This window comes from Taudactylus pleione, unplaced genomic scaffold (assembly GCF_031769625.1).
Source record: "Taudactylus pleione unplaced genomic scaffold, aTauple2 ptg000145l, whole genome shotgun sequence".
Lineage (NCBI taxonomy): Eukaryota > Metazoa > Chordata > Amphibia > Anura > Myobatrachidae > Taudactylus > Taudactylus pleione.
The window spans coordinates 2,448,615-2,474,294 of NW_028284547.1; the positions used below are offsets into that span (position 1 = coordinate 2,448,615).

A 25,680-nucleotide genomic window follows, 5' to 3' on the forward strand; every position below is an offset into this window, starting at 1 on the left:
ACTTCTGGTGACACGCCGACAAGAGCTCTCCAGAAGTTCTCCCGAAGTTACCTACTTATACAAACATACCATTGGGGCCCATTTATTAATAAACACTCTGTTTTGGGAGGGGGGGGGGTTACCACAAATATTTGGTATCCCCTGACTGTATGACAGAGGGATCGCAGCAAATTCCTGCCAGCAGCCGCAACCCCCATAGGTTACTATAGGGGATGTGATGCTGCCATATTTACCAACTTCCCCCCGCAGCTACTGAAGATGGCGGTATAGCCTGCTGTAGTTATGGGCTACACATCACAAGAACTACCGGTAGAGGCTTCCATAGGAACCCTACACTGGCAATGGCCATGGCGCATGCACGGTCAGTAGACCACGCATGCACCGGAGTCCCGGCAGTAAAGACCTCGTGGATGCGGTCACTTTACTCCCAGTACACCGCAGGGACGGGCTGCAGATGTTTTATCATACATCCGCGCGGTAAATCGCATCCTCCAATGCGATCATGGGCGCTAATATCACACCCAGATTGCATGGCCAATGCGGTCACTGATAACTGGACCCCTTTGTCCTATTACATTTTAGTAGCACTGATCCCACAAGGAGTTGGCTCACGAGAGAAGCTAACGTAGTGAAAAGGCCAGTGGGTTCAAATAGGACCACAAGTGCCTCTGCCAATTGCGGTGGAAATTACTATTTTACGTGTAAAACATTTTTACCCAAAAATGGAGTATCTCCTCTATAAACACACCTCCCCCCCAGCCCATTTACAAATCCAGTGTGGATGCAAAGGGTACTGTGATCCTTACCCAACTATCCCAAATTGAACAGAAGCAAGGGCCACCATCATCCTAGACACAGAAAGCTCTAGCGGTGAAACCACCAAGTAAGTGGTTGAAAGGAAGTTCCTACAGCCCCCACCATATTGTATAAATCTCAGGTAATGAGCCTCCAACTAAACTGACTGTGGTGGTAAGGAAAATATACAATAATAATAACCAGCTCCTACTCTCAACCCGATTGGCAACAATTTAAATCCTACCTGGAGGATTCTACCTGGCAACCCCTGCATCTGTTCAAGCGGCACTGGAAAAGGTAAGGCCATAGGGGGATGGAGAAACTCAATTTTAAAGGGAGTTACTTTTTAACATTCATCAATGACCAGCCAACCCCACTCTATGATCAGCGCAAAAGAAAACGCCATTACGGCCATCCATGACAACAGCCAAGACTCGTGAAGAGCACTTTGCGGACAATCACAGATGTTTTCCAAAAAGATTTAAAAAAAAAAAACACAGTCAAGACTTCGACATTAGGATGCAAAACTGCTGACACCTGACATTTCTTAGAAGCAATATGGAGGTCACACGTACTTGGGATTCCAGACACCAGTTTTAGAGGTCGCAGAACACGCACAGCTCGGAGTGTCCGCAGGTCAAACTCTGGCCCAGTAGATGCCACAATCCTGGGGGCAGAAAGGTATGACGACAGACAAAGGAAAGTTATTCATTATAAATAACATGTTGACGTGTTCTTATCCAGGTAAGTAAAAAAAAAAAAAAGAGAGCCACAGGAGATGCATTGTGTGGATAACATACATTTAACATATTTATTTTCAATTAGGTTAAAAGTTATGTTTTTTGCATAAATGTTCAGTAACGTATATGATCAGAAGTTATTCTGCACAACCAGTCTTGCTCGCCATTTTTAAAAGAATTAATAGCATGCAAAGAAATTGACCAGTCACAGTATAGAAATAGCGTCTCATCTATTCCCGCCATGTGGCCAAATAATCGCTTGCTGTAAATATTAGGCTGACCAGGTTTAATAAGGTAACATAGCAACAACTATGTGCTATTTTAATAACTAACTTTAACAAAGTCCCAAAATGCAATTACAGTATTGACTGCTTTATTACAATTTAACATTTTATTACATTTTATTATAGTTACTCAGCTGCTGAGTTTCCCTAGTAACATCTTATTACAGTAACCCAGCTCCTGAGTCTCTTATTACCCCTGTAACATCTTATTACAGTAACCCAGCTCCTGAGGGTCTTATTACCCCTGTAACATCTTATTACAGTAACCCAGCTCCTGAGTGTCTTATTACCCCTGTAACATCTTATTACAGTAACCCAGCTCCTGAGTGTCTTATTACCCCTGTAACATCTTATTACAGTAACCCAGCTCCTGAGTCTCTTATTACCCCTGTAACATCTTATTACAGTAACCCAGCTCCTGAGTCTCTTATTACCCCAGTAACATCTTATTACAGTAACCCAGCTCCTGAGTGTCTTATTACCCCTGTAACATCTTATTACAGTAACCCAGCTCCTGAGTGTCTTATTACCCCTGTAACATCTTATTACAGTAACCCAGCTCCTGAAGTGTCTTATTACAACTGTAACATCTTATTACAGTAACCCAGCTCCTGAGCGTCTTATTACCCCTGTAACATCTTATTACAGTGACCCAGCACCTGAGTGTCTTATTACCCCTGTAACATCTTATTACAGTGACCCAGCTCCTGAGTGTCTTATTACCCCTGTAACATCTTATTATAGTAACCCAGCTCCTGAGTGTCTTATTACCCCTGTAACATCTTATTACAGTAACCCAGATCCTGAGTGTCTTATTACCCCTGTAACATCTTATTACAGTGACCCAGCACCTAAGTGTCTTATTACCCCTGTAACATCTTATTACAGTAACCCAGCTCCTGAGTGTCTTATTACCCCTGTAACATCTTATTACAGTGACCCAGCTCCTGAGTGTCTTATTACCCCTGTAACATCTTATTACAGTAACCCAGCACCTGAGTGTCTTATTACCCCTGTAACATCTTATTACAGTAACCCAGTTCCTGAGTGCCTTATTACCCCTGTAACATCTTATTACAGTGACCCAGCTCCTGAGTGTCTTATTACCCCTGTAACATCTTATTACAGTAACCCAGCACCTGAGTGTCTTATTACCCCTGTAGCATCTTATTACAGTAACCCAGCTCCTGAGTGCCTTATTACCCCTGTAACATCTTATTACAGTAACCCAGCTCCTGAGTGTCTTATTACCCCGTAACATCTTATTACAGTAACCCAGCTCCTGAGTGTCTTATTACCCCTGTAACATCATATTACAGTAACCCAGCTCCTGAGTGTCTTATTACCCCTGTAACATCATATTACAGTAACCCAGCTCCTGAGTGTCTTATTACCCCTGTAACATCTTATTATAGTAACCCAGCTTCTGAGTGTCTTATTACCCCTGTAACATCTTATTACAGTAACCCAGCACCTAAGTGTCTTATTACCCTGTAACATCTTATTACAGTAACCCAGCTCCTGAGTGTCTTATTACCCCTGTAACATCATATTACAGTAACCCAGCTCCTGAGTGTCTTATTACCCTGTAACATCTTATTACAGTAACCCAGCTCCTGAGTGTCTTATTACCCCTGTAACATCTTATCACAGTATCCCAGCTCCTAAACGTCATATCACCCATATAATATGTTCTTACAGTGACTCAGCTGCTGAGGTTCTTATTATTCCTAAAACGTATTATTACTGTACATGTAACTCATTATTACAGTAACCCAGCTCCTGAGTGTCTTATTTCCTGTAAATAAATGTACATTGACCAAGTTGCAAATACAGTGTCGGTCTGGGGCATGAAGGGCCCACCGGGGTCCATGCTTAAGGGGTGTGGCCAGCCACCACAGATGCTTGGCTAACCATTAGGCAAGTCCTGGTGTAGTTTCTATAGAAGGGAACCAAGTCCCATGCTGCTCAGTGGATCTGCTCCACCAGGTATCTAGCCGTCTAATAGAGTAACAATCTATAATTTGAGGTCCGGAACCTGACACCTAGAGGATGGGGGTGGGCCCACAGGCAGTGGGGCCCACCGGGGATTTCCCCTGTACCCCTGTGGGCCAGTCCAACCCTGTGCAAATATCATATTATTCTGTAACTGTGTATTAGCACAGAAAGGGTTAAGTGTTTAGGATGATTAACAAAAATGACAGAAGGGTCAGAGACATTTAGCTGTGGCTTCTGTGCAGTGGGGAGATGAGTCAGCACACACCCTCCGGGAACATAGATCAGTTCAGGGAAGCTTCTCTGTCTTATACAGCAATGACTACAGGCTGCTCAATGAAATCCAGTACAATTTAGTGTCTTAGGGAAAATCACCTTTACTCAGCATCATGATGGTGCAGTATGAAAATACTCAGCGTCATTATAAAGCTCATCATATATTACATAGAGAACAAAATCTGGCAACTACAGACAATGACCTTTCCCCCTTGGCTAATTCTGATTTATTAATGAGTAGTTAGTAGGTCAGTGGGACAGAAAGTGAGCAGTAACTAGGGATGAAATATCAGAGGTCTGGGTGAAACTCTGGGCCTAATTCAGAGGGAATCAGTATCCTGACAGCGGGAAGCCGCCTGGTTCAGAATTCAGACAACAGTAGGTAAGAACCCTAATCTCCCCCCCCCTTCCCCTACCCCTAGCCTAACCCTCCCCGGGGGTGCCTAACCCCCCTTCCCGCACCCTCAACCTAACTCTCAGGGGGTGCCTAACCCTAAGCCCCCCCCCCCCGGGTGCCTAATCCTAATCCCCCCTTCCCCAGGGACAGGACAGTGACTTGCCCGTCCAGACAATTGGGATTGCTGTTCTTTGAGATGCCGACGTCGGTATCCTGTTCACCTTCCGGATTTCGGCGTCGGCATATTTCCGGGCAGCGGGATTTATGCAGCGGTATATCGACGTCCGGCATCCGTCCGCCGGCAATATGATTACATCCTATTCAGGGAAGCCCGCTAACCGGACCCAGTGACGTTGTTTACTCAGTAGAGCGATTATTTGCTACTGCGCACAAAGTTGTCACTGGGGTTGGTGACACCCAGTGTGCTGTACTCTCCCTGTCACCCATCCTATGGTCCTTTGTGCTAGCCATGAAAGGGGTGTGGCCTTGTTCAAATTAAAGCATTGCCCCCTGGTGTATGATGATTTGGGGGCGTGACCGCGTGTCACACCCCTGTTCTCATCATGCTAGGGGTTTGCCCAGCACTCTGGAGCCGCTGGGCGGCCCCCTGCCTCTCTCAAAGCACAGTGGATGTGTGCGTCATCCATCACCGCTGCTCGCCGATCTGCACCCCCCCCCCCAGTGACGCCACTGACTGCGCATGCACAACATATTCTGGGAACACCTACGGAGCAGGGGTAGCCCTGAGTATACGCACAAAGGTGCATGGGAGTGTCGTGGGCGTGTCAGTGAAAGTGGGCGTGTGCTCAGGCGCAGTGCCACAGCCACAGAGGCGATGTTCAGAGGGAGCAAGTGTCGATGGTGCACCAATAGCATTTGTGCAGAACCACAGGCATGCACAGGACTGAAAGTGGGCATCTCAGGGTCACATTTCGGCGCACACTAGTACCCAAGGGAAAGGCAGAAACTAGCATTTACATATTATCACTTCCGCGATACAAAATACACAGCTGCTGGTGCCGCGACTGCGCACGCCTCTGAATCAGGCCCTCTATGATTCCGGTGTCCCATTGAGGTAGGGTTGGAACCAATGTATGTCCCGTTGGCTGTGGAAGTGATTGCTGCAGGAATGAGAAACTAGTGTATCTGCACTATTCAATACCCCCCTTTCATTGGCCAGTCTTACACTGAGGCTCTCCCTCTGCTTATTGTTCCGCCTCCATTGGGTTTTGCCTTTTCCTTTCATTCGGATTCTCTGAGGTTCTAATCTTCACACTGTAAAACCTTCCTGGGGTTCTCCCTTTTAATACTATTCACCTTCACTGAGTCTATTTGTCTCCATGCTGTAAAGGCTCCCTGAGGTTCTCCCTTTTCATATTGTACAGCCTCCCTGAGGTTCTCCCTTTTCATATTGTACAGCCTCCCTTCTGGTTCTCCCTTTTCATATTGTACAGCCTTCCTGAGGTTCTCCATCTTCATATTATACAGCCTCCCTGAGGTTCTCCCTCTTCATATTGTACAGCCTCCCTGAGGTTCTCCCTCTTCATATTGTACAGCCTCCCTGAGGTTCTCCCTTTTCATATTGTACAGCCTCCCTGTGGTTCTCCCTTTTCATATTGTACAGCCTTCCTGAGGTTCTCCCTTTTCACATTGTACAGCCTTCCTGAGGTTCTCCCTTTTCACATTGTACAGCCTTCCTGAGGTTTCCCCTCTTCATATTGTACAGCCTCACTGAGGTTCCCTCTTTTCGTACTATACATCCTCCCTGAGATTCTCCATCTTCATATTATACAGCCTCCCTGAGGTTCTGACTCTTCATATTGTACAGCCTCCCTGAGGTTCTCCCTTTTCATATTGTACAGCCTCCCTGTGGTTCTCCCTTTTCATATTGTACAGCCTTCCTGAGGTTCTCCCTTTTCACATTGTACAGCCTCCCTGAGGTTCTCTCTTTTCACATTGTACAGCCTCCCTGAGGTTTCCTCTTTTCATATTGTACAGCCTCACTGAGGTTCCCTCTTTTCATACTATACAGCCTCCCTGAGGTTCTCCATCTTCATATTATACAGCCTCCCTGAGGTTCTCCCTCTTCATACTGTACAGCCTCCCTGAGGTTCTCCCTTTTCATATTGTACAGCCTCCCTGAGGTTATCCCTTTTCATATTGTACAGCCTCCCTGAGGTTCTCCCGTTTCATATTGTACAGCCTCCCTGAGGTTCTCCCTCTTCATATTGTACAGCCTCACTGAGGTTCCCTCTTTTCATACTATACAGCCTCCCTGAAGTTCTCCCTCTTCATATTATACAGCCTCCCTGAGGTTCTCCCTCTTCATATTGTACAGCCTCCCTGAGGTTCTCCCTTTTCATATTGTACAGCCTCCCTGAGGTTCGCCCTTTTCATATTGTACAGCCTCCCTGAGGTTCTCCCTCTACATATTGTACAGCCTCCCTGAGGTTCTCCCTTTTCATATTGTACAGCTTCCCTGAGGTGCTCTCTTTTCATATAATACAGCCTCCCTGAGGTTCTCTCTCTTCATAATGTACAATGTGATTGGTGCTACATAATAAATATAACTGATCCTCTTATATACCCAACACATCATCATAATGCGGATATTAAGGACAAAACTGAACAGGTCACGAAGCGGAAACTACAGTGACATATCCTGCAGAGACAGAGACATGTCACTTGCACTACAAAAGCAATATAACAACCCCCGAATGCTCTGTGACCGAGGCTACATATTAAAATGCGTTACAACTGAGCCATGTTTTCATGCTGTAGGTGGGAACCATACAGTAATACTTACCTACTGAAAGCAATTTCCAATGTGTGAATAGTGTGCTGCGTGTAGGTGTAGCTTTAATTAGTAGCATTCATAGTGAATGAAATGGATGTAAATAACAGCATTTCTATACCAGCTTTTTTGCCGGGGGCACTAATTAAAATGCTGTAAGGGGCGTATTGATGTGTGATCGCTAGTGAAGTAGACCTGGATGCGGGTGCATATGCACCTGTCAGGACTCATGTCACCGTTCTGCGGGTGCCGTATGGCTGGTGTGATGATATGCAGTGCATACCGCCCAACCGTCCCACTGTTGGCAAGAAGGTCACGCTTTTCAGGCACTCTCACCCGTGGGCCTCAGTATCCTGCTGTGGGAAAGGGGGTAGCCAGGTGGGAGGGGGGAGAACGTGCTCACCGCTGCTCTGCTGTACAGATTAGCGGGTGAATAGCTGGCATCTATACAGTGCATGGACAACCTGGGGGCAGGGAGTGGTGGACGCTCCTCCAGAGTGATGGAAATTGAGACATGTCGCGATGCCATTCCCCCTCCTGTATGGGTACGCCCTATTTATGGTGCCCGCCTTGGACACGTGCATGGGGTCTCGATTTCAAGCTCCCATATGTTGGGAGGTATGCGCAGTGTGATGGCGATGACCGGCAGCACTAGTTAGCCACTTCTGATTGGCTGATTGTGTAATGGCCTCTCAAGCTGACAGTATTTAATGTATTAATTTTGGTCATTTTGGCATATAGCTATAGGCTGGGACACTGCCAACCCCAGGGTAGCCTGGTGAGCTAGTGATGGATAAAATAGGGATAAATTCACTCTGCTGAATTGCCCTGAGATGGATTGCAAAGAGGGAGAATGACTTCGGTGTGGTGCCAAACAGAATAATGTAATAGTGCAGTGTATGAAGAGCAGGGTCCCAGGACACCCATCCTATGGGCATCCTGTCCAAGCAGCGGCGAGGGACCAGTTATATGTGGAAGCTGATCTCCATCAAACAGTGTCCAGGGGGTATATTTAGTAAAGTGAGCGTTTTTAAAAGTGGAGATGTTGCCCATAGCAACCAATCAGATTCTACTTTTAACTAGCACCTTCTAGAAGATAATAGCTAGAATCTGATTGGTTGCTATGGCAACATCTCCACTTCTAAAAACTCTCAGTTTAGTAAATTTACCCCCTAGTCTGTATATTAAAATGGGGGTAGGTGTTATGAATTTGGCATGATCATAAGGGCCTCCACCATGAATACTGTATAATAAATAATATAATTAATCTATGTATGACCTATGTTTATCCTTTGACAGCTGTGCCAGCACACACAAGGGGTATTTTCATGCCAGACCGTAATTGTATTTGCAAAGCCTGGCAGGCATTTATTTATTTTACCACTCTCCTTCCATAAAAATGGTCTTGACCTGACTATGGGATACCTCTGTGTTCATTTATGTGTTTTACTGAACATGACCCCCTGACCCCGCTGTACACCGGGTTAACATTGCAATGAATGAATATACCAAATTCTTACTAGTTATGAACAGAAGCTGCTGGAGAGATATATTTTCATATTTAGAAGGGGCGAGCATTACCCCTATGGCAGAGACCACAAGGGTTCACTGAAATGAGACCACCTGCATTCTTAGCCAGCTAGTGTAGGTCATTTCCATAACGTAGATAAAGCCTCCCATTGCCTCCTTAGCATCTAACATGGAGAAGAGTAGCATCGAGATTCAATGAAAAATCTATGACATGTATGATACAAGCAACCGATGATATATAACTCTGTCAATCTATATTTATTAAGGCTAATTTATATTTTTCTGCATAGCACCCCAGTAGCTTATTGATATTATTGCCTGGTGTCTACTACTGTAAAACCTCTAATGCATTCTCCCTCATTCCGCTGTAGTATGTACTATCGTTGTATTCAGAGCTCTACCGCTTGAGGAGAGTCGTTTCCATATACTATTAATATCCTATCATCAGATTCTTAAATTATGGATTTATGATAATATTTTTTTGGGGAGGGAGAGAGGTGACAGCAGCACTAGGTCTATCCCCATTCAGAGGGTTTCCATGGCAACTAGCCATGCCTCATTCACACAGTTTCCACGACTACCTTTGGTCTTGTTACCTTGGTGACAAACCACCGTTCATTGATAACATCTTCCTGAGAACAGAACGCTCTCACCCATCCCCCAACCTGCGGGGGACAGGGGAGGGTGGAGACATGCAGGTTTTATGAATGACTTAGGATGTCAGACAGATACCCCAAAGAGGTGTCTGCGGCTGCTTAATGGGTTTTTTTTTATTTTATTGTCTTTTCTTACTTTAGGGGCAAAAAGTTTTTTTTTCACATCAGAAATCCACTGAGCTGTCTGAGGGATGGTCATGTTATATCAGCCTAGAAATACCCTTCCAAAGTCTAATGACGAGCCTGTGAGATCATATGCATTCATAAACTATAGGAGTAGGACAACAGGCTTACATATGTAGAACTAAAGTGACTTATTGAATAGTGCAATAGTCTATTTTTTTTTTCTACCTAGCAAGTTAGTAAGATTGGTTTGAGAGCTCGCACAAAATGGGCTTTAATCTTTTATGTTAATATATTAAAGGTGAAGAAATGCAGCACCCTGTTTTTAATATGTAACTGCTGCTACTTAACTCAATGGGATGTACTAATCTTCCAAGTCTGGCCAACTCCTACTATATAAGTAATAGCTCCACCCACAGCGCTTGTAGCAGTGCGAGCAGAACATCCGATCTTCAGCTTGAGGTTGCCTTCTCTCAAACTGCTTATGGTACAGCTGTCAAGGTCACTTCTCATGTAAAACTCATTCTGTTATTAAAAACCACTTATCAATAAAAATATTGGAATAGGGGACACTAGATAGGGGAACATGCTGGGTGCACAGTTACTAATTTAGGGTGTATCCTCTCCCAATGTCTATGGCAGTGTTCTAAATATAGGCTCGGAGCTATGTCTGTGCCCGTGCACTTAAGGGAACATGATACTGAAATGTTACTCATTTTAAAAGAAGAATAGATTTACAGCTCTTCGTGATGCTTTGTAAATAGTAATACCTATTGTATCAGTCGATACAAGAGGTATTTACCGCTGCTTTAATGATCAGCTGCATTACGGCACACTGTAAACAGACACACATCTGTACCCATCGCGTCTTGCATTGAACCGCAACCCAAAAAAATGATTAGAATGGATATGTCAGTTATCTCTTTTTATGTCATGGTATATATTTTAGTGTAAGACATTTGTATTTTAACTCAGCGGTCTTTTCCTTGTTTTTTTTTTTTAAAAAAAACTTACTTCCCCATGATCAATGGATACCGCAATCGTACATAAATATACTTAGGTCAAAGTCAATAACAATAGCTTAGCACACAGTATAACCATACAACACCAAATAATCAACTTATTTTGGTTTAGTGTAGCTCCTAGCAGCACCTAGGAGAGAGGAGCATATTTATCTGCAGGAATAACTCTTAAGAGATTCTTTATCTCATTCCAAAAGGCTTGTATCTGGGACAAAGCCACCAAATGTGGAGGAACAATCCCTCCAACATGCATTTCATACATATAGGTTCATTTTGAAAACCCTCGATGGGTTTAATCTTTATTCAAAAGGGATTGGAAACCGTGTTTGATTGGAATCTCCTGCCAATCCTCATAGGAGTCCTTCGCAGGGACTGAGCTCTACATATAAAGTGAGACCCGTACTTAGTTGATGCCTGCCTGAGCCTGAAGGATAGCGATTCCAAAGAAAATGATTAGTTGGTCTTTGACTTTGCTGTGGCAATGCCTCAACTTCAGGAAATTATACAAATATTTTTATCTTGTAATGCTGAGAAGGAAAGGAAAGAGTTTCTACTGGAGAGATCATATATTACATGAAAGCCGACTTCTATGGTGAGAAACCAGTTGGATTTCAGCCAGGTGGGGGGGAAACAGGTTCTAAGCTAACAACACTGGAGGTCCTGGAGGGAAAACTAGACATAATCAGCTGTTGACATAACATAGTGTCCAACAATAAGAGTGTCACTATTCTGGAATCTTGTTGGCTTGGGCCAGGAACCTTAGGGCTGGCCTCCTTATCAGGAGAATAAAAGAAGCTGGGCGATTTTAGGAGACTCCTCCTCATGCAGACCTGCTACTAGAAGAATGGACGTGGTAGGTAAATGGAACAGGAATGAGAAGCCAACTAAGAGTCCTGATAGACGATGTCCCTCACGGGCTGTAGGGAGCAACTGGAGATAGGTAGCACTCTTGTAGGCTGAATTGGACAGCTGGTGACAGGTCCCCTTGCAGACTGAAGTGGATAGCTGAACAGATAGCGCCTTTGCAGACTGAAGCGGACAGCTGGAGACAGAAAACGCCTTTGCAGACTGAAGTGGACAGTTGGACACATATGGCGCCTTTGTAGACTGAAGCGGTAAGCTGGAGACGGATGGCGTCTTTGCAGACTGAAACGGACAACTGGAGATAGATAGCACCTTTACAGACTGAAGCAGTAAGCTGGAGACATGTGGCGCCTTTGCAGACTGAAGTGGACAGCTGGAGACAGAAAACACCTTTGCAGACTGAAGTGGGCAGTTCGATACAGACGGCGCCTTTGTAGACTGAAGCAATAAGGTGGAGACAGATGACATCTTTGCAGACTAAAGCGGACAACTGAAGCTGTAAACTGGAGACAGATAGCACCTTTACAGACTGAAGCAGTAAGCTGGAGACATGTGGCGCCTTTGTAGACTGAAGCGGACAACTGGAGAGAGCAGCTTTGCAGCCTGAAGCTGTAAGCTGGAGACAGATGGCGTCTTTGTAGACTGAAGCGGACAAATGGAGACAGATAGCGCCTTTTTAGACTGAAGCAGTAAACTGGAGACAGATAGCACCTTCACAGACTGAAGCAGTAAGCTGGAGACATGTGGCGCCTTTGCAGACTGAAGCGGACAGCTGGAGACAGAAAACGCCTTTGCAGACTGAAGTGGGCAGTTGGACACAGATGGCGCCTTTGTAGACTGAAACGGACAACTGAAGCAGTAAACTGTAGACAGATAGCACCTTTACAGACTGAAGCAGTAAGCTGGAGACATGTGGCGCCTTTGCAGACTGAAGCGGACAACTGGAGACAGATAGCACCTTTGCAGACTGAAACAGTCAGCTGGAGACAGATAGCGCCTTTGCAGACTGAAACAGTCAGCTGGAGATACCATAGATGGTGCCTTCACAAACTGAAGCAGACAGGTGGAGACAGTTAGCGCCTTTACAGACTGAGTCAGTCAACTGAAGACCAGTGCTGGAACAAATGCACCGGCAAACTGAGCCAATAGATGATCTCTATGTAGAGAAGTTGTTCTGGCACCGGTATTAGTGAAAATTCAGGTTTAAGCAGGGCGCTCTTAGCTCTGCACCAGAATCCGATTGATTGGAGACTGCCAGGTGACTCACACCAAGATGACGGCGTCCATGCACCACATATGTGGGAATTGCAAGAAGGAAAAAGCTGACTCAGACAGCAGGGCAGCCACCCCTCGCAGAGACGTCATACTCAGCCTCGACGGACCCGGATGGCACCTAGGAGACAGTGCCGGAACAAGTAACTGGGGTCAGGCAAGCCGACTGCCGCAGATACAACAAAGAGGCCAAGAAATCTCTGTCAGCTGACGGAGATCCTGGCCACTCCCCCCCCCTCCCCAACAGTGGCAACACCCCTCCATTTTGGGAAATGAAGGCCATCACCGCCCCCTCCCTCAATCACTGACAGTCTGCTGCTGGACTGTGGACCTCATTCAGAGCCTCTCGCTAGATGCGATCGCTCGCACCAGGTGTATGCAAATTTGTCAAAGTAAGGCCACGGGAAGCGATTGCTCGCCAAGGCATAAGTACGCCCACCATGTCTTAGCGAGTGGCCAGCGTACACCCAATCGCACAGGCAGATCCGGCAACCAGCACACGTCATCTCCAGGAAGTGTATTAAAACATTGGTACATCGAGGACAATCGGAAGCGATCGCAGAGCTTGTGGTTGCCTTACCCTACCGCTAGCACTGAGAGGACTTCAGTGTAAAAAACAGGCATGTGACGTGTACTATGACGCTGCGTGTTAAATTATGCACGCCTCAAAAACGGCAGTGAAACACTCAGGCACGCCTGCGTTCGCACCTCCCCTCCCCCGTTATTAGTGTCCTGCCCCTGTTACCACCCACAAACGGCCTCTCCTGTCACACATTTCACTGGGCTGTCTTTGGTGGACGAGCGCGCCGGCCTGCGATCGCACAGAGTAGTTTGCGCACGCGCAGAATGAAGCGTGCTCATGCACGTACGTAAACCATCGGGCCACTTGCGAGCGCACAGCGCTAGCGAGAGACTCTGAATGAGGTCCTGTGTGCCAACTTGTAGGACCCATACTGCGGAAGGTCAGAAGCAGATGATCAGGATCAACCTGGATCATTGAATATCTTTCAGAAGGTGGACAAAAACCGTCCATAATCAGATAAGATGGGGTTGGAACCTACCCATAGAGGAAATGCCCGCTTGCCCAGACATAATTAAGGCAATTTTGGATCTTACAGTGGGAAAATTTCCAGCTTGCAGCTCAAAATGGATACTACATTGGTTGAGTCAGAGACGTTTACGGGACAGTGTGGGGGCGACACAGTCTGCGTTCCCGAATACGGGGGCGTGGTCCATGGATGCAGATTACTAGCCTTGCAAGCCGGCTGAGGCTTACTTAGCTGGCTGGCACCACCCAACGTCGCGACCGACGGTCACAGTGCTGGGATCGCAGAGGCAACAGGAGGTGTCAGCAAAGCTGATTGTATGTGGCTTTGCAACTCCATCCTCTGCTGAATCACCACCTTAGTGCAAATCCAGGTTTAAGTAGGGTTCTCTTGGGTTTGATAGGCTGAACATGCACATGATCGAGGCAACCAGAATATGATTGGTTGGAGACTGCCATATAACGGGGACTAAGGGCCTGATTCATCATGGATTGCAATTGTAACCGCGTAGGCAGATATGTCGATGGTGCGTACTGCGTATACATAAGCTCCGCAGTGCGCGTGCATGAGTTAGCATTGCGATCGCTCTGCAATCACCTACGCAGATACAAAGCCATCGCAGAGTGAGTGACGTCAGGTCAGCGTTTGGTGGTAGTGACGGGGGAGTGGTCAGAGAAAAGCAGGCGTGCCTGTCCGTTTGAACGCCGTTACTTAGGCGTGCACAAATTAGCCACTGTCATACTCAGCTTGAGTACTCACTGCTTGCGATGAGGTTAGCAATTTCTGAGTAAGGTCAGACCTGTTATAATTGTGCGTGAGGAGCCGATGAACCTCGATGTTCCCGATGTAAACGCAGGTCTGCAATGAAATACGGATGTGGGAAAGCGGTAGTGGGCATGTCTATGCTGGCTTGGGTCTCTATATTAGCTTTGCGATTGCAGTCATTAGCATAGATGCATGCGTAATCGCAGCTGCGATCGCAATAGCGATCTGTAGTGAATCAGGCCCTAAGTCCCCGATGTGTGACAGGGAGACCGTTGGGCGAGCCACAGTGAGGAGGAGGCGGATACCACTGCACAATTATAACAGAACATTATACTTTCTTCAATTAGTGTCTGCAGACAGTGTGGATTTTTTATGCTATTTACTGATTTGCTTAGGATTATGCAACAATGTAACAATTCCCATTGTATTTTTAATTTAAACTATATTTCTGGTACCATCATAATTTATTTAGAATGGAAAAAATGTATTTAAATGTATATTTGTACAAATAAATTTATATATGTTTAAACTGTAGTTGATCATATTACAGTGTTTGTAGTAGTGTTGCTTTCTTTCTCTTTTTCTTTTTCTTGGATGCTACTCGGACTGTCGGGGTTTATTTACAAAGTGTCGGGTTGTAAAACCTAACAATTCTGTTTGTGTTTCTGCCTGATATTTAAAAGGGCAATGCCTGTACTAGCCGTGTCTTGCTAGTAATATCACTGTCCTTTTAAATATCGGGCAGAAACACAAACAGAAGTGTCGGGTTTTACAACCCGACATTTCATAAATAAACTCCTCTGTCTCAATTTGGGATTCAAGCTGTTCCATAAGTCACATTGGGTTTAGGAGCTTATTCAGACCCTCTCGCTATGATGCGAACGCTCGTAGCTGAACGATAATTGCAATCTGCGCATGCATCGCATTGTGTGTGCGCAAACCACAGCGAGAGATCGGTGAAGCGTACGCTCGCCCAGCATAGACAGCCCAGCTGAATGAGTGACAGGAGAGGCCGTTTGTGGGTGCTGACAGGGGCAGGACACTAGAAACGGGGGAGTGGTGGTACGAAAGCAGGTGTGCCAGAGTGTCCCAACGCCGTTACAGAGGCGTGCATAATTAACGAGCAGCGTCATTGTACACATCACCTGGTTGAAATACACACTGAAGTGATCGCAGTGCTTGCGGAAGGGTATGGTCAACCTGAAGCACTGCGATCGCTTCCGATGGTGCTCGATGTACCAATGGTTTCAGGCACTTCCAGGAGATGACGTGCGCAAGTAGGCGTCTTATGAATGGCTGGTGGGCGTCTGCATACACATAGTGATCGCACGCCAAGTCATAGTGGGCGTGCTAATGCCTGGCCGCGCGATCGCCCGCCTTGCTGGGCGTGCGCTGGATTTGTATAAGCATCGAGCGAGCGTTCGCATCTAGCTCCTTAATATGCAGCCGTATAATAATGATTGAAATTGGGTATAACTTGGCCATCTCCTTGCACAGGCATACATTGCTGAATGCAGAGATGGACTCTAAGGCGTTTGTCCCTAATGAGCTGGGAAGTTGTATGCAGCACGTATTTGAAACATACGAGGGTATACGAATCGCCATAGTCTGGAATACATAAAGGAGCTAAGTAGAACCTTCATTCTGATGACGTAGATCCGACCATGAGAGAAAAGGTTGAAATTGATTATTCCAGACCTTTATATCAAATAGCGCTCCTTGTCCCTCATTCAGAGCCACTCGTAAGCGGCAGTACGCTCGTTCCGAGCGATGTTCGCACATCTGCGCATGCGTACGGTTTTTAGTACGCATGCGCGAACCAGTCAGTGCGGCCGAAAATCGTTTGTTCGCTATATAGCGAGGGCCTGCTATTTTGAGTGACAGAATGAGGCGTATGTGGGTGGTAACAGGGGAAGGTGCTTGAAAACGGGGAGTGGAGATCAGAACGCAGGCGTGCTTAAAGGTCAAAGCGGGCGTTTTAAGGGTGTGCATAATTATTACAGCAGCGTCATTGACCACGTCACTTGTTTTTTTTTAACTCAGAACTGCTCGCAAAATAGCGGATGAAAAAACCAACCACAAGAATAGCGAGCAGTTCATACGCTGTTCGATGTACTCGATTAATCTAATAAATAGCGGACATGACGTATGATGCGAGCGGCCAGGGGGCGTTTTTATCAAATAAACAAGCGTATGTTTTGCTCGCTCGTTCAGACATGGAGGCGGCAACAGACCGCAAAGAGCGTACGGTTCATTTGAATAGCCGGTCCCTTTTTCTGAACGAGCGAGCGCTAATTGCGAGCTGCTCTGAATGAGGACCCTTGTCTGGTTTAGTCAGAGTCATAAACAAAATTGTTGGCTAACCAGCACCTATCCACTTGATATCATTGACTGTAGACCCAGGCTGTTTTCATTTAGAGTAAATTAGGTGCGTAGTACAGGTATATCACATTTAGGAGCAGCTTATTTCTAAAGCTGCATACACACACAACGATTTTGTAAATGAACGATTTTAGTAAACGATTTTCATTAATTTTTTCAAGGGGAAAATGAACAAAAATCGTTTACTAAAATCGTTCATTTACTAAAATGTAATGAACGATTCTTGTGAACTACAAACGATTTTTGCATATTCTCTTAATGAAAATCGTTCAGTTGGTCAGTCTGACTGAACTACAAACTACAAACGTTAGCGCGCATGAACGATAATCGCTCATTTTAACTCAGAAAGCGAACGATTTTTTCAACGATTGAACGATGAACGATATCGCTATCAATAATTGTTCAAAAAATTGTTGTGTGTGTATGCACCTTTAGACATCATTTGTTGCTTTTCAAGCAAAAACATTCCATGTGCGTCTGAATATTATATGTGAACATATATAATTTTCCTGTACTTTATATCAAGGGGTTCGTTCAAAAGAGCAAACATTATAAGGGATCTCTGGCAACCATGCCGAGTTGGTTGACACGGTCAGTTAGGAATGGCGGGTACAGAACCAAGATTACAGACAGCAATTTAGTTTCAAAACCTATCGACCTGAACATGAAAGAACATGAAACCCCTTTCCTGTTACCAGCAATATACCAGCTGTTTACTGCATGTTCATGAATAGAGAGGATCAGATGGATGGCATGTCTGGTAATGTCTGGGACTTGCATGCCCAGGATGAAGCCAATTTGGTCCGAATGAATGAACCAAGGCAAGAAAGGATTTAGGGGGTCATTGAGACCCGCTCGCGAGCGCAGGACGCTCGCAAGCGGGTCGATGTTCCCCCACTGCGCATGCGCACGACGGAGGGAGCTCCGTCGTGCGCTTGCGCGAGACCCGGCGAGCGACGGGCTCTCCATCGCTCCGGGTCTCGCACCAAAGGGGGTGTGCTGTCGATGTTGATTGACAGCACGCCCCCTTTGGAGGGCGTGCCGGGGGCGTGCCTGCCAGACGAAGGTGTTCCCATGGGAACGCCTACCATCTGAAGCCGGCCCCACTGACATCACTAGTGATGTCAGTGGGAGTGATTTTGGCTCTGATAGAGCCAAAATCACTCCAGGGCTTGCGGCAGCGAGACTCTACCGCAGGGTCTCCGTCGCAAGCCCGATGGTTGCAATGGTCAAGACCATCGCCACCATCATCATGGACGCTCGCATATGCTGTGGGTGGTCACCCACAGCTATGCGAGCGGCCAGGAGGCCACTCCATTTTCATGGAGGAGGGCACTGATTCAGAGCGAGCGCTCTGGCCAGAGCGTTCGTCTCTGAATCAGGTCCTTAGCCCATTTGCTAACAAAAACATTTGAACATATTTTTGAGACGTATGTTCAATGAAAAGACTGTCCAGGGGCGTATTAACATAGGAGGGGGCCCATGTGTGGTCTCCATACAGAGCCCCCTCCTCTATGCCCAGCAGCACAGAAGAGTCTGCGCACTAGTAGACTCTGGCGCTGTGTCAAAGTCTACTGTGCAAAGCGCAGGGAAAAATGTCAGTCGCTCCATTTCCCTGGTGATTTCTGCTGCCAACATGGGACTCCGGAGAGGAAAGTATAGAAGAGATAGGTTTGGTGTGGGGCCCCCCTCGACCCAGGGGCCCGTGGGCACTGCAGCCATTATGGATACGCCAGTGATACTGGCCTATAGTTTGAACTATGCAATGGGTATCCACTTGGTTGAAGGAAGCTCCCTCCAGCATAAAACTAAAGACTCCTGTCATTGCTGGGGTAAGGACGGAGGCAAATATTTGAGTACTGGCAAGTGACCTGATCTTGATCGTTCTTAAGGTTTCATCTAATGTTATGTTGGCATTCAGACATGAATTCTGCTCGGGAGAGACCTTGCAGAAGTAGGCCGGGGGGGAAAATAAGGGTCACTATGATGAGTCATGAAAACGAGGAGGATTAGGGAGATGATATGATATTTACTGATAGTCCTTAAACTCCATAACAATTTCAATGGGGTCATGTATGATAGGACCACTACCATTTCTTTTCCTCTTCTCCATCTGCGGGCTTTCTTTTTTCTTAACCCATTTTCAAGAACATGGTCAAAATTGGCTGCTTTTTTTGTTTTGTTTCAGGGCGTTGTCAGGTCTGTGGTATAAAAAGATCGACAATGTAAAGAAGTTACATATATCCTGAGCCCCGGCTTTTCTATTCTCACCAGAGTGCTGCTACAGAGCATCTGGGCCAAGAGCTGATCCAAGCTACAGCCATCTCTAGCTGCTGCCTGCAGGCATTGTGATGTCACAGTGCAGGTCACAGCCCTATATAAAGGATGCACAGCTACTGGCAGCCATTTTGTGGTGACATTTTGTCCTACACTGATACTCTCTGAGTAGTTTCTGCTTTATTTAGGTGACTTTGGACAACGACGACTGATATTTTGGATAATATCTTCCTATAAAAGGTCCTGAAAAGCAACATCTTCAGCAAAAGAATGTGAATAACATCGTCAGGTAAGGACTATGTAACAAATGTTGGCCGGTCACCCCTTACCCCTTCAGACACCTCCCTCCAGTTTGTAATGTAGAAACAATGGATAAAGCAAATGATTCATCTGATATGACGCTGCATGATTATAGCTGGGTGCACACGTGTCCAATCCTCTGAGGACCCAACTCCAGACCTGACTGATGACACAATCCTACTGGGGACCTGGGCGCAGAATCAACACCCAATGGAGCCCATTTATCATTAAATATTTGCAGGTTATTCCCTGAAAACACGAGTTTTTATAGCCGCAAATATTTAGTGTCCCCTGAATGTATTATAGAAGGATGGCAGCAGATATCTCCAGTTGTCCCTACATTTCCGCCAGCTGCCACAGCCTCCATAGGTTTCTATGGGGGATGAGATGCTGTCACATTTACCAAAGCTATGGGCCAGGAGTGGGCGAGTGGGCTGTTATAAATTTGGGGTACCTTCAGTCACATATTAAAGTGCATAGTGCAAAATAGTGATACATTACATCATCATGGCTTCATTTTGGCTCCTGTGCAGTCTGTAATGTATCACTATTTTGCACTATGCACTTTAATATGTAACTGAAGGTACCCCAAATTTTTGGAAGCCGCTATTCAAATATGCATAATACAAATTCTCTTTGCATTTAAAACAAAGGTGTGCTGGTTTTCCTTTTTTTTGGAGATGCTGCTATATATATATTATATATTTATATTTATTTTTCTTTAATTTATTTATGTTTTCTTTCTATGGCTACTTCATAAACGTGAATTGGTTTTGTCCGTTCAGATACCACGTGGCAAGTCAAATCTAGTGGTTGAAAGAGAAGGAGATAAAATTAATTCCCAGGTGGGCTGGCTTCCCAGAATGCCGTAGCCAGGACAAAACAATGAGGACAGTTATTTAAAGCCTGAACTAGTTACAGTGGTTCAGAAATGTACCATGATCCACAAATCTTGCAGACAAATCACAAGGCAATTGCTGGCTGTGTCCCAGAATAAGATACTGTACATGTGTCCTCGCTATAGATGAAAGAGATAGCAAAGCTTACCGAGACGGAGAGGAATTAGATCGGTTGTCCAATGGTGTAGGGACGTGTATTAGCAAAAACAGGTCAGTTTTGTGTTAGGAATAGGTGAAAGACCTGTGTAATAGGAGGAAGGTTGATATATGCATATTAGGAGTGGGATCTCTGCCCTGATGTCTGTGTATTAGGAGGGGAGAGGTCAGTGTGTTCTGATATCTGTATATTAGGAGGAGGAGAGAGGTCTGTGTCCTAATGTCTGTGTATTAGAAGTAGGGGAGAGGTCTGTGTCCTGATGTCTGTGTATTAGAAGTAGGGGAGAGGTCTGCGCCCTGATGTCTGTGTATTAGGAGGAGGGGAGAGGTCTGTGTCCTAATGTCTGGGTATTAGGAGTAGGGGAGAGGTCTGTGTCCTGATGTTTGTGTATTAGGAGTAGGGGAGAGGTCTGCGCCCTGATGTCTGTGTATTAGGAGTAGGGGAGAGGTCTGCGCCCTGATGTCTGTGTATTAGGAGGAGGGGAGAGGTCTGTGTCCTAATGTCTGTGTATTAGGAGTAGGGGAGAGGTCTGTGTCCTGATGTCTGTGTATTAGGAGGAGGGGAGAGGTCTGTGTCCTGAGGTCTGTTTATTAGGAGGAGGGGAGAGGTCTGTGTCCTGAGGTCTGTTTATTAGGAGGAGGGGAGAGGTCTGTGTCCTGATGTCTGTGTATTAGGATTAGGAAAGAGGTCTGTGTCCTAATGTCTGTGTATTAGGAGGAATGGAGAGGTCTGTATCCTAATGTCTGTGTATTAGGAAGAGGGGAGAGGTCTGTGTCCTGATGTCTGTGTATTAGGAGGAGGGGAGAGGTCTGTGTCCTCATGTCTGTGTATTAGGAGTAGGGGAGAGGTCTGTGTCCTGATGTCTGTGTATTAGGAGGAGGGGAGAGGTCTGTGTCCTCATGTCTGTGTATTAGGAGGAGGGGAGAGGTCTGTGTCCTCATGTCTGTGTATTAGGTTCCCAATGTGGATAAACAGAAGCACAAACCTGTCCACCACTATATAACAAAACCTAAGGATGACAGATCAGTACAATTTATTTCACTGTACAACTTCACTACATTTTTTTCAGAATTTCTCAATAACAAACTTCTATGCTCTGATGTCTGTATATTAGGAGAAGGGGAGGTGACTGTGTGGGGCCTATTCATCATCGATAAATGGCAAGGTAACCATGCGGAAATGCTAGTTTCCGCATATTTTTGTTACCAGGCTATTTATCATCAAGGGTCCCAAATGGACCACCTGATATTCATCAAACTCCAAAAACTGAAAGTTTTCGGAGTTTGCTTCCGAGAACAAGCTTGTTCTCTGATCCCCGCTTCCTCCTCTGGGAAGGAGTCCCGGGGATGCGAAGAGGGATCCGAGTGGATCCCTCCGCCGCCGCCTCCTCGCTACCTCCCCGGAGGCTTTGCGCATACTTCGGGTCACTCATGCGTAGAAAGGCTGATTGGGAGGAGGTAAGTAACGCAGCTGCTTCTGTAGCTGCGATACTAACCGAGGGGACAGCTGCTTTTCGGAGCAGCTGTCCCCTCACCGGAGCAATGATGAATTGCTCCAGTGTCAGGTTTCCCCGCGCTGCGAGTTGGATACTTAAGTATCCCTTTCAGCGAGATCCATACGGCCTCCGATGATGAATAGGCCCCCTAGTCCTGATGTCTGTGTATTAGGATTATAGAGGACTGTGGAGATGTATTATAGCAGCACTGATCGCGCCACTATAACTCTTCCTGCTTAGCCTCTTTAGGCGAATCAGGAAGCAGTACCAATGAGATCCCTACCAGAGCGCACAGCGCATCAGCCTAGTGTCTCACCTCCCGGCTGGCTCCACTGGGCATGCGCAACATCTCACGTGCAGCCTGGAGCCGGCAGCTGCCACAGCCAGGAACAGTGCTGTCCCTGCTGTGGGGATAGGACAGTGACATCGGCAGCTGTCAAAATTGATAGCAGCTGTCAGTGCGATTGACCGTTCATACATTGGCTGGCACATTTGCGCTCTATCTTTGCGCCCTTGTCATTTACCACCCCAATCCACAAAATTACATGGGGAAGAAGCGGTATCAGCGCACACAAAATAACGCTGAAACCACAACTCACCATAACGCCAGATAATACTGTACATCTCCCCCTGTGTATTAGGTGGGAGAGACAGTGAGACTTGCATAGCACACTCACTATAAAAACTATATCTTGTATCCTGTGTGCTGAAGAAATAGAGGAATCTTACCCTGTTAGAACAACCACAAAGTCCATCATATTCCAGCCATTGCGTAAGTAGGATCCTTTGTGGAATGCAAACCCCAAGGCAATGATCTTTATTCCAGTTTCAAAGCAGAATATCCCAATGAAATAAGGTTCTGTATCATCCTGAGAAGATAAAAGCAAAGCCAAGTTTATTATGTTTCAGTGTATATATACTGTATTGAGTAGCGTAACGATCAGTAGTACAGTGAGGCTTAAACGGACAGGTAAGCTGGGAGGTTGTACAGTGAGGCTTAAACGGACAGGACAGGTAAGCTGGGAGGTTGTACAGTGAGGCTTAAACGGACAGGACAGGTAAGCTGGGAGGTTGTACAGTGAGGAGTAAGAGGACAGGACAGGTAAGCTGGGAGGTTGTACAGTGAGGAGTAAGCGGACAGGACAGGTAAGCTGGGAGGTTGTACAGCGAGGCGTAAACGGACAGGACAGGTAAGCAGGGAGGTTGCACAGTGAGGCGTAAACGGACAGGTAAACTGGGAGGTTGTACAGTGAGACATAAACGGATAGGACAGGTAAGCTGGGAGGTTGTACAGTGAGACGTAAACGGACAGGACAGGTAAGCTGGGAGGTTGTACAGTGAGGCTTAAATGGACAGGATAGGTAAGCTGGGAGGTTGTACAGCGAGGCGTAAACAGACAGGACAGGTAAGCAGGGAGGTTGCACAGTGAGGTGTAAACGGACAGGTAAACTGGGAGGTTGTACAGTGAGACGTAAACGGATAGGACAGGTAAGCTGGGAGGTTGTACAGTGAGACGTAAATGGACAGGACAGGTAAGCTGGGAGGTTGTACAGTGAGGCTTAAATGGACAGGATAGGTAAGCTGGGAGGTTGTACAGTGAGGCTTAAACGGACAGGACAGGTAAGCTGGGAGGTTGTACAGTGAGGCTTAAACGGACAGGACAGGTAAGCTGGGAGGTTGTACAGTGAGGCGTAAACCAGGGGTGGGGAACCTTTTTTCTGCCGAGGGCCATTTTGATATATATAACATTATTTACGGCCCTAGTGCAGACCACGCCCCCTCTCCGGATGATGTCACAAGGGGCGGGTCCACAATCACCGATGATTACAGCAATGCCCGTAGCATCCTGATGATCATCCGGGGAGCTGTAAGGACAGTGGTGTGACCATCTGAAGCATTCTAAGAATGCTAGAGGCGGCACTGCTGCATAGATGCTGGCTGCAGGGTGCCATTCTGGGCACCCTGCTAGCCAGATGAGGCTAGCAGAAAAAAGACCAAATGATTCCGAGGGCCTTATATGGCCCCCAGGCCTGAGGTTCCCCATCCCTTGCGTAAATGGACAGGACAGGTAAGGGTAAGCTGGGAGGTTGTACAGTGAGGCGTAAACCGACAGGACAGGTAAGCAGGGAGGTTGTACAGTGAGGAGTAAATGGACAGGACAGGTAAGCTGGGAGGTTGTACAGTGAGGCGTAAATGGACAGGACAGGTAAGCTGGGAGGTTGTACAGTGAAGCGTAAATGGACAGGACAGGCAAGCTGGGAGGTTGTACAGTGAGGCGTAAATGGACAGGACAGGTAAACTGGGAGGTTGTACAGTGAAGCGTAAATGGACAGGACAGGTAAGCTGGGAGATTGTACAGTGAAGCGTAAATGGACAGGACAGGTAAGCTGGGAGGTTGTACAGTGAAGCGTAAATGGACAGGACAGGTAAGCTGGGAGGTTGTAAAGTGAAGCGTAAATGGACAGGACAGGTAAGCTGGGAGATTGTACAGTGAAGCATAAATGGACAGGACAGGTAAGCTGGGAGGTTGTACAGTGAAGCGTAAATGGACAGGACAGGTAAGCTGGGAGGTTGTACAGTGAGGCGTAAATGGACAGGACAGGTAAGCTGGGAGGTTGTACAATGAGGCGTAATTGGACAGGACAGGTAAGCTGGGAGGTTGTACAGTGAAGCGTAAATGGACAGGACAGGTAAGCTGGGAGGTTGTACAGTGAGGCATAAATGGACAGGACAGGTAAGCTGGGAGGTTGTACAGTGAGGCATAAATGGACAGGACAGGTAAGCTGGGAGGTTGTACAGTGAGGCGTAAATGGACAGGACAGGTAAGCTGGGAGATTTTACAGTGAGAGTCTCTGTCCATGTACATACTGTAGCAAAGACAGATTAGCAACTGAGGACAGGAGTCACGACAAGAGAACAGTCAGACAGTCCAGGGTCAGGAGTCTGGAGCGGGCAGTCGGGGTCAAAGCTAAACCAGTTAGTCAGCCAGACTGGGGTCAATAAAAATATAACACAGACGCATCAAGGATAAAGGATAAGAATCATGCAAGAAAAATACAGGGACAGGGAAGGGACGTACCTGACACACAGGACTATTGATACAGGTGCATCAGATTTATTTCCTGCTCAGCCCTTTGGAGCCCTGCTGTAATGAGGTCCCAGCAACAAGAAGGATTATACTGTATAAGGCTGCTCAAGCACTGGATGTTGCCGAAACAATATGTGCTAAGGGCCTGACTCAGAGCCGGACGCTCTGAGCAGAGCGCTTGCTCTGAATCAGGGCCCTCCTCCATTAAAATGGAGCGTCCTCCTGGACGCTCGTATAGCTGTGGGTGACCACCCACAGCATATACGAGCGTCCAAAAAGATGGTCGCGATGGTCTTGACCATCGCGACCATCAGACTTGCGACGGAAACCCTGCGGTAGGGTTTCCCAGCCACAAGCCCGGGAGTGATTTTGGCTCTATCAGAGCCAAAATCACTCCCACTGACATCACTAGTGATGTCAGTGGGGCTGGCTTCAGACGGTAGGCTTTCCCATGGGAACGCCTCCGTCTGGCAGGCACGCCCCCGGCACGCCCACCAGAGGGGGCGTGCCTGTCAGTCACCAT

The 25,680-nt window shown here is 46.6% G+C and overlaps 1 protein-coding gene across 8 annotated transcripts in view; it reads right to left on the reverse strand.

Annotated features, from left to right (window-relative positions):
• Positions 1-25,680, reverse strand: part of CACNA1A (calcium voltage-gated channel subunit alpha1 A) — a 300,806-nt gene that overhangs the window by 197,045 nt on the left and 78,081 nt on the right. For all 8 annotated transcript variants that reach the window (XM_088473953.1, XM_088473951.1, XM_088473954.1 and 5 more), the window contains 2 exons: positions 22,799-22,938; positions 1,371-1,462 (listed from right to left, as the gene is read on the reverse strand). In XM_088473953.1, the coding sequence (XP_088330079.1) occupies positions 1,371-1,462; positions 22,799-22,938 (232 nt within the window). The remainder of the gene's footprint in view (positions 1-1,370; positions 1,463-22,798; positions 22,939-25,680) is intronic.